Below are 17,805 nucleotides of genomic sequence, written 5' to 3'. Positions count from 1 at the left end.
CCTGCCTTTGGAGTACTTGTGTAACAACTGAGCTGACAGCAACTTTATAATTCCTTAAAAAAAAGAAAAAAAAGGTGCTTTTAGTTTTCATACTTGTGGCATTTTCAGTTTCTTTAGTAGTCTTGTATTTATAGAGACCTAACAGAATTCTTATTTTCTATGGAAGCAGTGAAAATCAGGCTTCTATGGTTGTACTAAACGTGCCACCTGGTATAATCAGCGCCTTCACAGCTGTTGCAGGCTTTGAAAGAATACAAGAGTTACTGGTGTGCTGGCTGTTGTGATTTTTCAAGTAATACTAAATGAATGCAGTACTTAAGAATGGATATTGCCCATAGTTCTTCAGATTGGTGCTCTAGACTACTGTCTTGGTTTTAACCATTGTGTGATGTCCTGGGTGGTTTTTTTAATCATTCTTTCAGGGTTTTGTCATTCTGTCCAATTTGCCTTAATGAGGTGGTGGTTATTCTAAGTAGCATCATCTCTTCATGATAAATACACGAAAATGAGTTGAATGTGTATTTAAAATGAAAGTAATAAGGATAAACATAACCTTGGTATCTTCTTGGTGCTTTTCTCTTTCCCAGAATGCTTCTTCACTGATTCCTTTTTTCTGCTTAGCTGTCTTTTCCCAGGAAGTCCTGACAAACAACAAGAGCCAAAAATTTATCTGTAAAATGAGTTTAATGCTATATTTGATGTTTCTCTTATTTCTTGTTTTGCTCCAATACCTTGTTTTATTTCCATTTTCCTTGGTCAAGACTTAAAAAATACTGTTTTCTCAGAACTGACTTCTCAAATTAGTAAAGAAGCTGCTGCCTTCTTGCACAAGAGGAATGGAATGAATCTGTTGAAAGCTTGTCCCAAAGCAGCCTTAGTGGTTTTGTTGCAGATAATGTTTCAGAGCCCTGGACATATATAAGTGCTGTCAAGGGCTAAGAACTGTTAAATGACTAATGAAACAAATAAATTTACTTGCTATGGTTCAATGATTTATTGTACTGTGTTTAAAGTAATGTGTAATTTTTATTGTCAGAAATGTGTTAGATGCGTCTTCGTGTTGTGCATCTCAGTATCTGAATAATTTGGTTACTTAATTGTTTTAAACATCACAAACCATGGCAGTTTCACAAGGCAGTACTTGACTACTTGTCTGTTTCTGTTGAGCTGATACTTTTTTCTTTCTTTTTTTTTTTATTATTAATAGAGTGGAAGGGTATTACCAAGAAATCTGAAAATGAGGTAGCTCAAAATGGAGGTGCAGAAGCTGCACATAATGAACCTGTGTCACCTATACCTAAAGCTTTACCTGTTCCAATGCCTGTTCCCATGCCTGCACCGATAACAGTACCTCCTCCACAGGTGAGAGTTGCTTCCCATTTGCTCTGGATATCTAAACAAAAACTTACTTTAAAGTAATAATTCAATATGGCAATATGTACATTAAAGAGAAGGAGGAAATACAATGAGTAGTAACTAGTTGATTTTGTGTGTGTGTGTTTGTCAGGTTGTTGTCCCCAGTTAAAAATGCTCTTGTTAGCAGATTGGCCATGCTGTCGGTTTGTGAAGTTAACTTTCCTGTACCGTAAATTTGCTATGGCACAGGAAGTCCATTATTTGAGCTTCCTGATGTAAAAAACCAGTCTCATAGAAGAACATTCCTTTTCTGCTAAGTTGGAGTGGCAGTGGAAGACTTGAAAAAAACCTGAACCCATTAGGGTTTGGAGCATGTTTTGTGCCCAGCTGGAGCAAAGCATCTGGTTTGATTTCCCTGAGAAGGGATGTAGTTTGCATGTACCAGAACAGTCCAGGCAGCTGAGTCAGCACGTGGTTAGTGGGAACAGTGGACAGTTTGCTTCAAAGTGTCATGGGTGCTCTAATGCAGAGCCTATGTATATCTGCCAGATCTTTATTTGAAGCAGTGTGGGACTGTCCTTCTAATACCTGTTCTCTCAGTCCCAAATACATTATTGCAGTAGATTCTTTTTATTAATAGGCTAAATTGCATCCTCTTAATTCTATGAATGCATTTTTCTCTGTTTTCCTCATTAGTTTTCCTCACTGGTTACTCAAATGTGCTATAGACCTTCTAAAATAGGCACTTTGCTTTCATGTTTGTTCATATTATGTATACTCTCTTTGAACAGCATTTGGGAATTCCTTCATTGTTATAATGAATCTTTAGTCAAAGCTGATGTTATATGTTCATTCACTTAAAGAACACTTGGAAATTTACCATTAGTTTAAGTAGCATGTAATAACTATTAGTCAGTAATGTGTAATAATAGAATTGCAGTGGAGGGTCTCCCTGCTGGTGGCAGGGGGGTTGGAACTAGATGGTCAGTCCCTTCCAAAACTATTCTGTGATTTCTTCTAACAGTAGTTATTGACAGACACGTTACAACTTCTATATTAAAAGCTTTCCTTGTAACTGTTAAAATAGTAGCATGTTTATCCTAAATGGCAAGAAGTGTGAAGAAAACGATTTTATATCTTGAGAAAATGTGATTTGTGAACTACAGTGATCGTAGATACTCAGAAGAGATCGATAATTGAAATTCATTGAAGACACACATAATTTTTTAGCCAGTTATGTGATTTGAGGACATACGTGAATTTTCTAATTTCAGAGAGTTTTAATAGCTATTACTTTATTTAAAAGTAGTGATTTTTGTTCGTTTTCCTTAAGTCCATGCTGAAAAAGAAATCAGGAAGAAGAAACCAGCCAGTTTGAGAATATATTGAGTAACTTAAACGGGAAGTTTAGATTGAATATAAAGAAGAAATTCTTTAGGGTGGTGAGGCACTGGAATGGGTTGCCCGGGGAAGTTGTGAATGCTCCATCCCTGGCGGTGTTCAAGGCCAGGCTGGATGAAGCCTTGGGTGGCATGGTTTAGTGTGAGGTGTCCCTGCCCATGGCAGGGGGTTGGAACTTGATGATCTTAAGGTCCTTTCCAACCCTAACTATGCTATATTCTATAAATTTTATAAAAACTATTCTATGATTCTGTTCTGATTGCTTGTCTCTGCCTCATCAGCTTCAGTTTTTACCAAAGAAACTTGCATCTTCACAAATTCAGGCCAGGATCAGAGAAGTGTATTGAGTCTTCATATTTTTTTCCCTATGAACTTTTTTTTGTGCTTGCCCTTGACCAATTCAGTTCTTCTACCTGGCCCTAAAATTGGAATAGCTTAATAATTTTTAAACAGTTCTTAAAACTTTCAAATTCAGTTTAGCTGTGATGATACTAGTGGTGGTAGTAGCAGAAGTAATGTGTTTGTAGTATGCAAATGTGACCTAGTGCTTAAAGGAAAAAGCTCATTATATTACACTTATTTTGTTTTAAATAACTTTGTGGAATACTGCTGCATTTTAATGAATTACCTGATGTGGTTTTATCCTCTGATGCAAGCAGAACTGCTTTCATTTGTATTTGGCTCTGGTGTTTGGGACTCTTAAGAAGTGGGGAGGTTGCTGGGAGTGCCGGGTAGCTACTGATGCTGCCCAGCCTGGAATGGGCACATACAGCAATACCAGGTTGATGAATCTGTCCATGTTGCTGCTCCCCTGCTAGCAATGGAAAGCACCCTGCCCACCCTGGTCCCTCTCACTGGAGAAGGGGGATTGATGTGTGTGGTAATTCACAACAGGCTTTACGCATTGTCCTGGTGTAGGCTGCAGTGATCAAGCATAGGGCTGCCTGACAGATAACCCAAACAGCTTTGACAGCAGGATTCACGTTAACTTTTTTTCTTGCTTCTTGACCTTCCTTTTTGTTGGGCTGTCTCCTTTCTTTCTCCATTCCAGTCTTCTCCCAGGTAAACAACTCTCCCCTAATTATTTTTTATCATGTTGGTCCCAGTTTTGCTGCATCTGGGATCCAGATCTGCTATTTATGATACCATTGCCATTAAGTAATATGTCCTTGTTATGGTATTCCTGGATACGGTTACTTATGCACTGTTGAGAATCAGTTTCAGTTAATAGCACTTGTGATGACCGCTTTTGTTGTGCAGTTGTTGATGAGGTTTTGGGCAATTGGTGTTCCACTCTCCTGGCAGAGTTTCGTGTTACCCTACCAAAACTACCATTCCTTTACAGTGGTTCAGGCTTTGCCAGGGTTATACATTGAAATCCAGGGGGTTTGCTTTGGTCTCCCATTTTTGTAAGTTTTCCAGTCTAACCCCAAGTCCCTTTTCTTCATTTAATGGATTGTCAGCCATAAACCAGCATCCAAGTTTTGTATGTACCTCCCAAATTTCCTGGTCTGTTTTTTAATCTCACATGCTCATTCTACCTAACTAGATGTAGGAGTTATGCTTTGGTCCAGTATTCATCTCATACCCTTCCTATTGAAACTGGCAGACTCTTAGTTTCTAGTCCTCCTGCTGGAAAATCCAGGCGTGCTTGTCTTGGAGCACTGATGCTCCAAGTAGAACAGTAGACTGTGCTCCTTTAGTTCAGAGGGCCAGTGATTCTCCTGCAAGTCTCAATTTGGATAGTAAGAAATAGTTGACAAAGGCCAACCCCCATGACGTGTTCACTGAGATGCACCTCACAGTCTTCATTACAGTTACGGAGAGATTGGTTATTCCAGTTTCCAGTGTTGCCAGTAAAATATCAGGTTTTCCCAATATTTGTTTCCTCATTAATACAACGTCTCCCCAGTAGCATTTTTGTTACTTTGTTTTATCCAATTCGTTAGCTGCTATTCTGAAACTGTTCACCCGTCCTTTGTGTTCGTTATCTATCAATGTTTATTAACCACTGATTCCACCTCTTTAAAAGACAGAGAAACTTTATACTTCAAATTGTATTTTAAATTAGACGTTGTGACATTTATGCGTAAGATTTTCACTACTTGCCTTTTTTCTTCCCTGCATAAAGGAAATGTTTGAGCATGGTGCCTACAATTACATATTAGAGGGTTAACTTTTTATTTAAAAATCAAGTACAGCAGTTAAATTTGGATAATTGGGTATGAATATCCTCTAATATATATCTAAATCAGCCTTCCTTTGATATTCTGATCTGGTTCCATCATATTTTGCTATTCATTAGATGTTCTCAAGCCTTGTTTGTACCCAAGCTTCATCCAGAGTTGTCTCACCTCTTAACTACTTAAAGACTGACAGCAACTAGCAAGTTTCCTCTGTTTTGGTTTTTTTTAACCTTTTTGCTTTCTTGGTACCCATCCTCAGTTCCTTCTGCTCTGTACATGGTCTGAGTGCTCTGTACATGGACATTTGCTTCACGGAACAGTGCTACGACCAATGGATCAGTTGCTATTTCTAGCTGATTTTTAAGTTCTTTGAAGGAGTGCCCTGTAAAACAAACAAAAAGAACTACTGAGGCTACTAGGTTACTGTGGGTTTGTAATACTTCTTCTAAAGCTTTTAACTGTGATCAGTGGAAACATCTTTAGGGTTACTCAAAGCTAATGTTCCTCTTGGTCTTATGTGGTACTCCTAGACAGGTTTACCTGCACAATGTTGGCCTTGCAAGGCCCTAGTCCCCAGAAGGTCCCCAGTGTTCCTTTCTACTCCTCTCTGAAATCTGGCTCTTGTTCACATAATATCCCTTTAATTACCTGCAGAATCTAGCCATCCCTGAGGGGGTAACTTTTGCCAGCTTTGCACATTGTTACCTGTCAGGTCTGGCAATTCTTGTGCCGCATCCAGTAGTTTCTTGTATCTTGCTCAGTTAGCTTAACTTCAGGGCTGGGCCTAATGAACGGGTTATTATAAACAATAAACAACCCATTTAAAGATAAAAAGGGGTGGTCTGCACTAAAACCTAATGAATTAAAGCCTATTGAAGTAATTGATTTTAAAATTCTAATAGTACAAGTGTTAATGTGCCTCAGCTCGCTAACCTAGGCATTGGTAAAGAACTTGGAAGAGAACTTTGAAGTGCTATTGAGTGTTTGGCAGCTTTTGTGTCTTCTCCAGGCTTAAAGAGTATTTTGCTTACGTTGGTTTGATGCTACTGCTTTCGGTTCTGAGAATAAACCAGTACAGGCTTCTCCTTTAGAAATAAAGAATGAGTTATGAAAGGTCTTGCAGTGATTCTGAAATGTTGATGGCTGTGAAGTGATCACTTGAGTACCAGCTAAAGTAGGAAGAGTATATTTAGATGAATTAGCAGCATGCATTAATACTGATTTAGCACAGCGAATAACTTTTTCTTTAAGTACAAAGGTGAACAAGATTACTGTTGATATTTTAACTTGTAGGAGTTCTTTGACTGCTGATTAGATCAGTTACGTAAGTCACCTTGTTGCAGAGTAATTTAAGGTAGCTTAAATTTCCTTATTTTGGTGGATGGAGCACAGAATGCAGCAGTCCACAGCTGAACAAATAATCCATTCAATTTTTGAGGTAACGTGTTTTTCCCCTTCTTTCTTTCTTAGGTTCCCCCACATCCATCAGGTCCTCCTGTGGTTGGTGCACTCCAACCACCTGCTTTCACAGCACCTTTAGGAATCCCACCTCCTGGATTTGCTCCTGGAGTGCCACCACCGCCACCTCCTCCATTTCTACGACCTGGTTTCAACCCAATGCATTTACCCCCAGGTATATTTATGTATTTTTAGGAATATTAAGTCCTTTTTAAACCATGCAGCAAATAAAAACATCTGCCATATAAACCATACAAGTATATTTTGGTAGAGTGATACGCAGTGTTGATATACACTTTTTTTTATAGGCTTCCTTCCTCCTGGACCACCACCACCTATAACTCCTCCAGTATCTGTTCCTCACACTCCAGCAGTAAACATCCCAAATTGTAAGTTTCAGCCTTGGGCAGGCAGCAGTAGAAGGAAGGTATCGTGTGAGCAGAAAAGCTGACTTGGTTTTTTAATACATCAATGCATTGTTTCTTAGCTACAGCAACTGGTGTGAATGAAGACACTACAAAAGATTCATCTATAGGAAATCCCATCCCAACAGTGGTTTCTGGATCCAGAGGGACTGCTGAAACTACTGAAAGTTCCAAAATATATGGAACTGTTCCACCTCCTACTAATGCACCCGCTCCAGTCACCCAAGCTATTCCACATCTTGGTAAGTTCACTTTCGTGTATATTCTTCAGTCTATTGTTCTCCTGAATTTAAAACACAGTTTTGATTTTGCACTGACTTACAGTTCATGGGGAAGTGGAGTTTTCTGAACTTTCGAAATCTCTGCCCTTCTGTTGAGTCATAAGTCATGTTTAGAGGCTTGGTTTTGCACAAAGGAGCAGTAAATTTGCTTTCGTTATTGAAGATCTGTTTTTTGAAGAAATAAAAAGTCTGTAACATTTAAGTTGCAAATTCAAGACAGAACGAAATGCTGGCTACATTGAGCAAAGTGTGGTTTATACCATATAGAAAATAACTTACACCAGAACATCCGTATGACATATGAACTGTGTTTTAGACTCAACTATTACATGTATTGAACTTACAGACACAGTATTTTTTAATGTATTTTTTTAAATTGTGAAATTGCACTATATTTTTAATGTGTGGAATAAATAATTTTAATAAAATGGGGAAAGTGCTTTTATTCAGCCCTGCAGTATTACAGGTTTTGAAACCTTTTTACCAATGTTCACCTCCTTTAAATATTACGAAGTGGTGTTTTGACTAGCAAAACCAAGCTAACTTTGGATATCTTGCGTAAATTACATTTCATGGTATGATATGAACTTACATTTTTAAAGAGAGTGTATGCTGTTTAATGATACAGAGGTCTGCTAAATGCATATATTAGGGTGGCCTTTTCCAGCTCAGTGTCAAGCATATACTCAAGAGACTTGTTTCCTACATATTTTAATGAGATTAGTACATTTGTGGGATTTCGGACCTCTAAAGGAGAGCCTAAGAAGTGAATGAAAAAGCTGGTGGTGTTTTAGTGTGTTTCTGCCCGGAACTTTGCAGGGTACACTGAAAAAAACCAAACAACCCAGACCCAAAAGATTTATCTTACAGCTCTGTTGGGTTATTTGATGGCCAAATTGTCCAGCCACGACTAGTGATTCTCTGGATCCTGTGTTGCTGGAAACTCAAAATAAGGGCATCTTTCAAAAAGTGAAGAGCTGCTTCTCTGTGAAAATGAGTCTGCTTTTTAAAATCCGTCAAAGCAGATGTGCAAACGCAGCAGCTTAATTGTTTTAGAGTATCTTGGGACACTTGGCAAGGAGAGAAAAACTTAAAAAGCTCTATGGTGACACCATGGATTGACAGAATATTGTAGCGGTACAGATTATCAGACTATACATTTGAGACATTCACATCCTAATGATCATATTACACTTTTTGTAATTGTAATATACTTTACCAGATGTTTGAAGTTTCATGGCACTGTGTCTTGTACGGCACAGCTTGAACTTTTTATGCCAAGCCTTTAGAATGTGTTAAGTTACTTTTCAGTCTGCTGTATCACCATACACATAGAAAATGTGTACGTTTCTTACCAAATGAAGATTGGAGTGAAGAACAATGCACCCACATGAGTTACTTGGACAGTAGCATTTTTCTATTTTTATTTTTACGAATCCAAGGAAGCTGAATTTGATAAATCTTGTCAAGAACTTGCCATTGGTTTTATTAAATTTGTGAGGCAGGTGAAGTCACTCTGACCACATGGACAACTTCTCTCAACATTCATCAACAACTCATCAGCAAGGGGATAGAAGAGTTTTTCCTTTTAATCAGATAGCATGTGTGAGCTTCCAGAGTAGTCCTGAAGTAACAGCTTAGAGATCTGTGTGTTTACTTAAGTGATAGTGTCTTATTTCAAGAAGTAGTTATTTATAGTCAAGGAGTTACGTAAATTCCTTCCATCCTGACATTTCAGAGGTATGGGGGACTGTTCACAGTCTGATACAAGATAGAAGAAAACACAGAGAAACAGATTATAATGTTTTACATTATTAAAGGTAAATATCGGTTGTCTTTGCTTTTAAAACTTTCCAGTAAGTTAACACAATTGAAATGATCTTCTTAAAACCACTTTGATTCACTCATCGGTTGAGCTTAGCTCTGTTTGTGAGAGTCCAGATCTAGTCTCTCCTTACACTGGAAGAAAAACAGGAAAGGGGTGACATTTTCCACCACTGGTGCTAATCTAGGTAGCAAAGAAGTGTCCCTTAAAGTCTTGCCCTCCCTGTCCTCTGAGTTCAAGAACTTACAAACCTGCATCGTCATACCTTCTCATTCTGTGTGTCAGGTTTCACTCCCAGGGAAATCAAAGCATGGGAAATGGAGTGGGCCAGGGTTTTACCATGCGTGTGGACATGAGATGCAGTCTGCATATGCATTGCAGTCCTGGAGCCCAGACATACTTGGAGGCTTGACAATTTAAATGTAGCCTTAGTGATGACATGTGTTTTGCACAGGTCAGAGGCAGATGAACTGTACAAAGTAAGTGAGTAGGTATAGGATTACCTTCAATTATCCATGGGAAAGCACAGACAAGTGTTCAGACTGAAAGAGCTAATGTTCACAAGGGTATGCTTTAGCAATTTGAATAAATGACTGATGGCATGACTGATTTCTCAAGAGGTCCTCAAACTCTCATGAAACACTCTCATGATGTGGCTCTCCAAGCTAGGATGAGAAGGTGGAAGAAAGATATGCTTGACAGCATCATGAAGTATGTAATGAGGACTCTGCTTGGGGAAATAGGGGTGAAGGGCTTGAGTAGTGTAACGTGAAGAATGAAGAAATGTTCTTCGGCTATTTGGGGAGGATAGAAGAACTTACTTCAGCAGGCTGAATTCAAGGAGTGAAGATTGCTCTGAAGAGACTGTCATAGAAATCTAAACCTTGCTTAAGAACACCTTATGTAATCTGTACAAACGCAGGAGCTCTTTTCTGATGTTTGTAACTTAAAAATGAAGCTTATCTATCTGTTCAGTTTTTATGTGGAAGATATGTTACAAAGCAACTCTAAATTGGTGTTTGTAAGATTTCATATGCTTTCTTAGGAATGTAAGTTATGTTCTGTTCCATTTCCGCTAATTTCATTCATTTCCCCAATGTAATCCTTTCATCACTTCCAACAAAGACATGTTTGTGCTTCAGAGGAGTGATCCTTCATGGACATCTTGTCTGAATTTTTGTGCTTATTTCTAAAAACCACCCTTGGGTTGTTTTGATTGTAGTTGTATCCTTGATCCTGTTTGCTGCTGTCATAGTTTCTTATTCTTAATTTGAACAAGACTACCAGACTGTAACTGGTTTTGTGAGTATGTGCTCATATGTAATTTTCTAAATGATCTGCAAAGCAGATATTTTTAGACTCGTTTTCCATGTGCATATTGCAGAAAGTGGCAGGCTTTTAAATCATTTTTTGATTTGCCAACTTGTTAGTGTTGAGCAAATGCTGTAATTTGGACTAGTAATAAACTGCTGATGGAGGTGCTGTGTTTTGAGTATGGAGATTCTGTGATCTATTATCTTGATTAAATACACCATACTGCAGTTTGTAGGTTCTGGTCTACTGCTCTTTTTACCAAAATTCCTACAATGATAATTACATATTATCAAGAATTAATTATACTGTAGCTCTCATCAAACTTGGTATTCATTTCCTGTTAATGCGTGCTGAATTATCATTCTTTTCTCCCTCGATGCTTTGCTCTTAAGACACTACATGGTCTTCTTGTAATTTGCATTGAATTATTAAAGACAGACCACAATATTCTTTGAGCTCACCCAATATTACTACATTACAGAGTGGATGCTTCCTTCACAGGAAGGATGAGCTTTTTATTAACACAGGATATGAACAGTGATAAACCTAATATGTTTCTAAATTTCTGGTGATAGCCCATTTAAAAAGCATAACAAACACTGCATGTTTGCTAATGGTATATATAACTTACTTTCATAAACTGACAATTCAGAGGTAAGGGAACATGAACTCTCAAGCACCATTCATGGAATTCAGTTTTGTCTTGATGACTCCCTTGACCTGGGTCAGTTTAGTATTTCATGTTGTACAAAGCAGGAACTTTAGCAGTTTTAATACCAGTAACCAGCCCATAATGTAGTTTGATTCTGATGTCCTTGTTGAAATATCTTGAATTAACCTCCTGACTTCAGAGACTGACATTGACTACCCTGAAAAATGTTGGTATTTATGGCAAGTTATTTAAGCTGTGAGTCAGTATTTAGGCTCTTTACAGTCTTGGCCTGGTCTAAAGGTTTCCATATTAAACTCCAGAAAAAGATGCAAGACTTACACCACTGTCCCTCTTTCAAGAATTTCCTGGTAGTATTTAATGTTCTAGTTTTAATATGCAGCATTCCCCACTGGAGAGTGATAGGAGAACTAACGTGACATGCTAAACGTTGCAGAACATCAAACTCGGCGTGTAAACCTTTAGCCTGTCCTGCTGGAATCGTAAGCTTTTGACTTCTTGTTCTCTTATGTATTGCCATCAGATTTGCGAAGGAGGTGTATGTGAAGCAGGATTGCTGTGTCAGACTTAGGGAACACAACTCCTCCGCTTGCTTTTTTATAACAGCACAGCTGAGAAGTGATTTGATGGATTATAAGAGACACTAATCACTTGCTGAGCAGAGTTCCATAAAGAATAAAAGTAATTAAAATAAGAAATCAGCTGTTACACTTTTCAGTTACATTAGCGTTTGCAATACTGATAGTTATCACAAGGGAACATGGGGTTTTGTCCAGTCAGAAGAGAAGATAATCAGAAGTGGAATTACAGTAATGCAGAAATGTGGCTGTTTACCTAATCTGTCAAACAGTAAGGATGACTCCTGTGACCTCCCTGCGTAGAAGACACTTATTCAGGACAGCTCTAGCTTCTGGAGCTGTCTTACGAGTGAAGTGGAAATACCCAATTTTTAACGCTGCGTGATTGTCCTTGCACACCCGCAACACCATTCATGGTTGGCTCTGGGTTTTCCTTGGGCACTTGCATCTGCGCTCTGCAGAGTGAACACTTCGCAGGCTCTGAGGACCTTTCACTGCATCACTGGTAAAAGTTACAAATGAAAACGAATTGTGAAAGCAGTCTGGTTTTACACATCTGAACAGAGTAACATACTGGGTGTAAGGGCTAAGGATTATATCCCCAGCATTACATACAAGCCATGGCTTGTACTAAAAGCAGTGTGGTAGCCAAGTCACACGGAACAAGAAGCTGGTGAAAGGGATGGTTGCGTTTCATACCCGTAAGCAAGAAGGCAAGCTTAGCTACTGCAGAAAAGCTCACAGTTAGGAACAGATGGATAAATTACAGGCTGGGGCAGATAAAATTCCGTCACTTGTCTGCACAGGTATAGGATGGTCGTTACATCACTGTTGTTTCTCTGGGAGCTCTGGTACTTCTTTTCAAACTATTTAAATTCTCCATACTGGCTTTCCCTATATAAGACAACAAAGGGCTTTCAGCTGTCCTAGACAGGCCACATGCATTCTGTACCACTGATTTTCATGAGCATCCTCAGTAAAGTTGGATGTGTTTCTGGACAGCTCTTTCAGAGTAAGTTTGTAATCGGTGCCAGATTTGTCAGCACATAAGGAAACTCCTGACGGTTCTTTCAACCATGTGGCTTCAGCCTCAGCATTTGAGTGAGCTGAAATAAAAAGTGTTCTGCTGCTACCCTGCTGATTCAGTCCAGATTGAAAGAGAATGGGCTTTGGGTGCCGTTATGCTGCTGCTCTGTGCTGCGTTTCGTGTAGAAATACGAGTGAGAAGTTAAATTACTTGTACTTGTGAAATTCAGAAAAGCTTGTCACACTTGCCTCATGTTCGTGCTGTTGTAACCCACCTCTACTCTGCTGCCATAGCGCAGGAGCATGTGCTGCTCCTTTTCAGCTTGTTAGATATCAGTCTTTTCTGCCTTATTTTTAATCTTCTGTGGAAGAAATAACTTACCAACAAAACTGATCCCCAAACCTCAGAATTCAGCAAAATAACACTCTTGGAAGATACCATTAGCCATGTGTCGGTCTCGTACGAAGTCCTGGGAGCAGTTTAAGCTCAGTGACTTACAGCCCTGATGTGGAACAGGAGGTGGTGGGGGGCTGTGCATTTGACAGGTAAAAAGTGGGGAGGGTACACACCAAAAACGGGCTGTTATTGCTGGAATATTTCTTTCAAAGAGTGTAACCTGTCAAGCTGTGTCTTAAGGGGGACTGTTGGAGGGGAAGGTAAGGTGATGGATGCCACAGGTGGAAGAGTATTCACATCTTTGTGACCCGAGTTCTCCTGAACCACAAAATGTAATAAAGCACACTCAGATAAAACCAGTTTCTGTTAGAGATGTTCTTCAGCATAAGAAGTAGTGAGGTGAAAGAGCAACATCTGTGTTCTTCAGAGGGCTCGGGTGTACTGGGGATAGAGACACTAAGTCAATCAGCCAGCGGAAGAGGGAAGCTGCGATAGCCAAGTGAAAGGTTACTTAGGATGTCTGCTCCTCTGTGCTCATTCAGCTGCAATCTAAGCACGGTGTTCACTGGTGACACTGCCAAGTACATAATTCTGGTGTTAATTCACATTTTCATTCTACCCAGAGCAGGAGTTACAAGATTCTCCATAACCTGCCTTCTTAACTTTATTTTTTATTAATATACGTAGAAATAAAGCATGTCATAGTCGAAACAAAATGTATAAAGGAGGGCAAGATGGATTAGGAGGGATTTGTATTTGTTCTGCTGACAGCTGTTGGTTCCTGTAAGTTTCAGTTTGGGAGTTTAAAAACAACACATGCTTTCTGAGACAGGGAGCTTAGTTTCAGGTGAATAACTGCTGGTGAACAGAAAGGGCAGATAGATGCAGGCTACAGAGAGCCTGAGATGGTAATGCTGCTGGTTCCGACAGAAGGAGGCACATGAGATAAGCTGGCACTCGCTTACTGGTAGGAGCTCCTCTGGAGCTCAGTAATCCTTGCTCGTCTTCACTCCTTGTGTTGATGCCAACAAGCTTCTGGCTGAGCTTTCTGAAACAGCATTTTTGAGAGTTAATTTTTTCCTTCTTACAAAGACCATGGTAAAAAGAGGAGTCCAGGAATAGAAATGGAAAACAGCTGGTGTTGGGTGTGTGCTGTAAAGGATGGAAAACTGTGTAAAAAACGGGAATAAATCCAGACATTACCTGTTGCATTTCCTTTTAGTTTATGTTGCAGGGTTTATTCTACTAACTACAAACTTTGTTGCATCCGTTTTCTGTGGAATAGTACCTTGAGCTCTCTGTGATTCCCAATTGGACTCCAGCCCTGTTCTGACTTTGCCTCTCCCTCTGTACCTCTCCTGCACGTGAGAACTCCTGTTGGTGGCCAGGTCAAATCTCAGGCATTTTAGCAGCTGATTCCATGGATGTTTGGAGTGGAGGAGGGAGTGAGGTGGCTTTAATAGAAGCCTGGGAAGCGTGACCTGTTAGGAAGGTGTTCTGTTGACAAAGCAAGACACTGAGCTGGGGATCAGGAAGATCTCTCACCTGTGCTGCAGCTTCTTCACAGAAGGAAGCCTTTGAATGAGTGATTAGTTACTGCCACTGCACTGTTAATTACCTGTAGCATGGCACAAACTGCTGCTTAAATACGATGTTTTCTTAACAGTGTGTAAGCCAGCCCAGGGAGCGTTGCAGGCTGCTCTCTTCCCCCCACACCACCAGTCGATTTTGGTGTTATGCATTTTATAGGACAAGTTCAGAATGCTTGGTTTTGAGATGATGAAAATGCCTTTTCTTTCGTCCTCTCCCCCCAGCCTGTGATTTCACTTGGCGTGTCTGTGTTTGTCTGTTTCAGGCACTCAAGGAGTTGCGCCCCCGCCACCAGCCCCCGTTGTTGGGTTGCAGACTCCATCCACTGGCCTCTTGGGTGCCCGGCCGGGTTTGATACCACTCCAGCGACCGCCCGGAATGCCACCCCCTCCTCTGCAGCGCTTTCCCCTGATGCCACCACGACACATGCCCCACCACATGATGCACAGAGGGCCCCCGCCGGGGCCAGGGGGCTTTGGGATGCCTCCCCCCCATGGAATGAAAACCCCCTTTCCACCACCCGGTCACTTTGTGAGACCTGGGGGGATGCCAGGAAGTGGGGCACCGGGTGGACCTGAGGAGAACAGAGATGGGCGGCAGTACAGGAATGACAGGCAGACATTCACGCCCAACAGAGACCAGGAAAGGTTTGGAAGGAGGTCTTACGGAAATCGGGTAGAAAACGATCGTGACCGCTACGGTAACCGCAACGACGAACGAGATCACGAGCGGCTCGGTAGTCGTGAGAGGCGGGAGTGGGGCCGGAGGAGCCCCGAGCGCGACAGACACAGAGACTTGGAGGACAGGAACAGGCGTTCCGGTGGCCATCGGGACAGGGAGAGGGATTCCAGAGACAGGGAGTCTCGCAGAGACAAGGAGGAAACGCGTGGGAAGGAAAAACAGGAGATGACTGACAGGGCAGACAGCGACAAAAACCACGAATCTCATGGCAGCAAAGTGGGAGACGCAGACATTGTTTCCAAACTCACTTCGGGAGACTCGGAACCCACGGGTGTAAAACCTGCGGAAGAGTTGACACCAGCGGCTACCTCATCCCTGGAACAGGCAGAAAAGGATCTGGGCTCAGTGTCGGAGGCTCCTCGCTAGGGACTGGAAGTTGTCGTGAGACGACAGTGACATTTGTTGGAGTGTAGAGCTTTAGGGTTGTACAGTCTGCTGTATTATATTTGCTTCTGCTGATCTCACAGCCCCGCGGTAGTTGGTGGGGAATTGTAAGCAATTTGATTGCTTCCCTTCTATTTAAAATAGCCACAGCGTAACACGAAATACTGAAGATATGATTAAACTATTACCCATTTTTGCTGTAACTTTTTTAAAGTTTTGACTTTAAAAAGTTTACAAATCAGAAGTAGAAGTGCTTTCTATTTTTTTTTTAATTTAAGAAAAGGTAACGGTGAAAGCTCCTCAAAACCATAGGAATGTGTTTTTAATAAACTCTATTTTCGTAACAAACTTTACCGTGTGCTATTCTTCCTACACTGCACTGACGTGGAAAAGGAGTGTTCAGCATCTTAAAGTTGGAACTGTTAATGCTGTACTGGAGTCTAAATTAGACTGTTCTGTTTGTATTTGTTAAAAGAAATACATCTGTTTGTGTAGCTATTCACAGAAGCAAATTTTTATTTGTAAGAAAGAGTCATCTTGGTTCTTAAGAGTGCTGTGTCTTAATGATCCTGCTTGACCAGAGTGGGTAGAAGTTGGAATTGAAGAGTCGACTGTTGAGTGTTTGCAATGCAATCAGGGGTTTTTCATTTGTTTTATTTCCCTCCCCGCTCCCAGCTGGTTCTGTGGTCAGTGTTGCCCTAATTTGCTTTGGTTTAAAAAGCGGACACCTCTGCTATGTGGTTACCTGTGTGCGTGGTGGGCTGGGCAGCAGCTGGTGGACTTGGTACTCACCGGTGCTTCTGTGCTAGCGGGGTGAAAGGGATATCAAAAGGGCACCAAACCCCACTATAAAATGCTAAACTTTGTTTTTTCCAAGTGGGGCTGGTGTGCATGGGGATGTAAAAATGCCACTCTTCGTTCAGGCAGATGCGGGTTGTTGCCTGTGTGAGCGCTGCCTGCCTCCTGTAGCCCCACACCAGGTAGGTGTGAAACCTCTGCCCGCCTGGTGCTGCTGTACCCGCCCAGCTGATGGACACATGAGGAGAGCGCTTTCCTGCCTGTGTTTGGATTCACCATTGCCTCACGAGATCACCCCAGTCACGCTGTCAGGTTTGGAGAGGGTGAACCCTGGTTCTGGGTGGTCAGAGCCCTCACACCACTCGGCCATGAGCTGCGCCGGCGGCGCTGGCCCTGCGGTTGGAGCTTGGTTAACTCTGGAAGCATAGTGGAAAAGGTGTACGAATCCTGTGCGTATTTAATTTGGGTTTGTTTTTTTTTCCTCCTTGATACTGCTAGAGCTGTGTTTGACTTTTAAAGTTGGTGTTTTCCCCTAAGTAAGTGAAGGGCAGCTGCTTTCTTACAGTTTTCAGAGCTGCTCCACAGCAGAGGGAATTTTTCTGGGGGAGGGAGGGGGAGGGAAGGGGAGCAAATGTGGAGCCATGGACTGGGGAAAGGACATCTATTTTTATGTTCTTGCAATAGCAGAATAAAGAGAGAAAAAACCTGTTTACACACTTGTACTGAACTCAACTGTCATGTGTTCCAACTTGTGTCCTTCATGTGTTCCATGCTGGGCCAGCAGAACTATCTGCCTGCAAAGCCAGACATTCACATCTCTGACTTAACACTTGGTAAAAACCACCATAGTTCTGTAAGGAGGTAGGAGTGTTTTAACTAAAAGACTTCAGAGTGAAAGAGACAGAGGCTTATCCACAGAAATGCCACCTCAGCGTCTCCATTTCCTGTATTAGGAGAGTTTGAAAGCAAAGCCTAGGAAAACCTTGGGTGTCCTTTGCAGAACAGTTTCTTACCACCTTCTGAAGCAGCAAGTGTACAATAAACCTACTCGCAAGGAAGCATCACCATTGGAACTGCACCTTAGGCTTCTACACTACCACATTTCTGACTTTAAAACAAGCCATGCCAGAAGTTGGTACATGAAGATGAATCAGTTCAGTGCCAGCACCCATTACCGATAGGCAACACAGCATTGGTAATTAACAGAAGCCTATGCCTGCTGGTTACACCAACTCACACATAAACCAAGCATTAACTTGTACATCTTCCAAGAGCACACTGACTTCAAGGCTAGCAGGCTGTCACACTTAGCCTGCCAAGAGGAAACAGGTTTGAAAGCAGAGACTGGCACATACCAGGCTTTGAAAGCACCAAA

The 17,805-nt window shown here is 41.2% G+C and overlaps 1 protein-coding gene across 4 annotated transcripts in view; it reads left to right on the top strand.

Annotated features, from left to right (window-relative positions):
• The window catches only part of SCAF4 (SR-related CTD associated factor 4), a 45,372-nt gene extending 29,192 nt beyond the window's left edge, over positions 1-16,180 (top strand). For all 4 annotated transcript variants that reach the window (XM_061359073.1, XM_061359070.1, XM_061359072.1 and 1 more), the window contains 5 exons: positions 1,208-1,362; positions 6,414-6,576; positions 6,710-6,790; positions 6,889-7,068; positions 14,773-16,180. In XM_061359073.1, the coding sequence (XP_061215057.1) occupies positions 1,208-1,362; positions 6,414-6,576; positions 6,710-6,790; positions 6,889-7,068; positions 14,773-15,614 (1,421 nt within the window). In that variant the 3' untranslated portion in view covers positions 15,615-16,180. The remainder of the gene's footprint in view (positions 1-1,207; positions 1,363-6,413; positions 6,577-6,709; positions 6,791-6,888; positions 7,069-14,772) is intronic.
• Positions 16,181-17,805: the final 1,625 nt, after the last annotated feature.

Source organism: Neopsephotus bourkii, unplaced genomic scaffold (genome assembly GCF_033783945.1).
Source record: "Neopsephotus bourkii isolate Nb327-2 ecotype Australia unplaced genomic scaffold, CSIRO-AGI_Nbou_v1 NB_962, whole genome shotgun sequence".
Classification (NCBI taxonomy): Eukaryota; Metazoa; Chordata; class Aves; order Psittaciformes; family Psittacidae; genus Neopsephotus; species Neopsephotus bourkii.
Note: the sequence above shows the minus strand (reverse complement) of the source record. Positions and strands in the feature narration are given on the sequence as shown.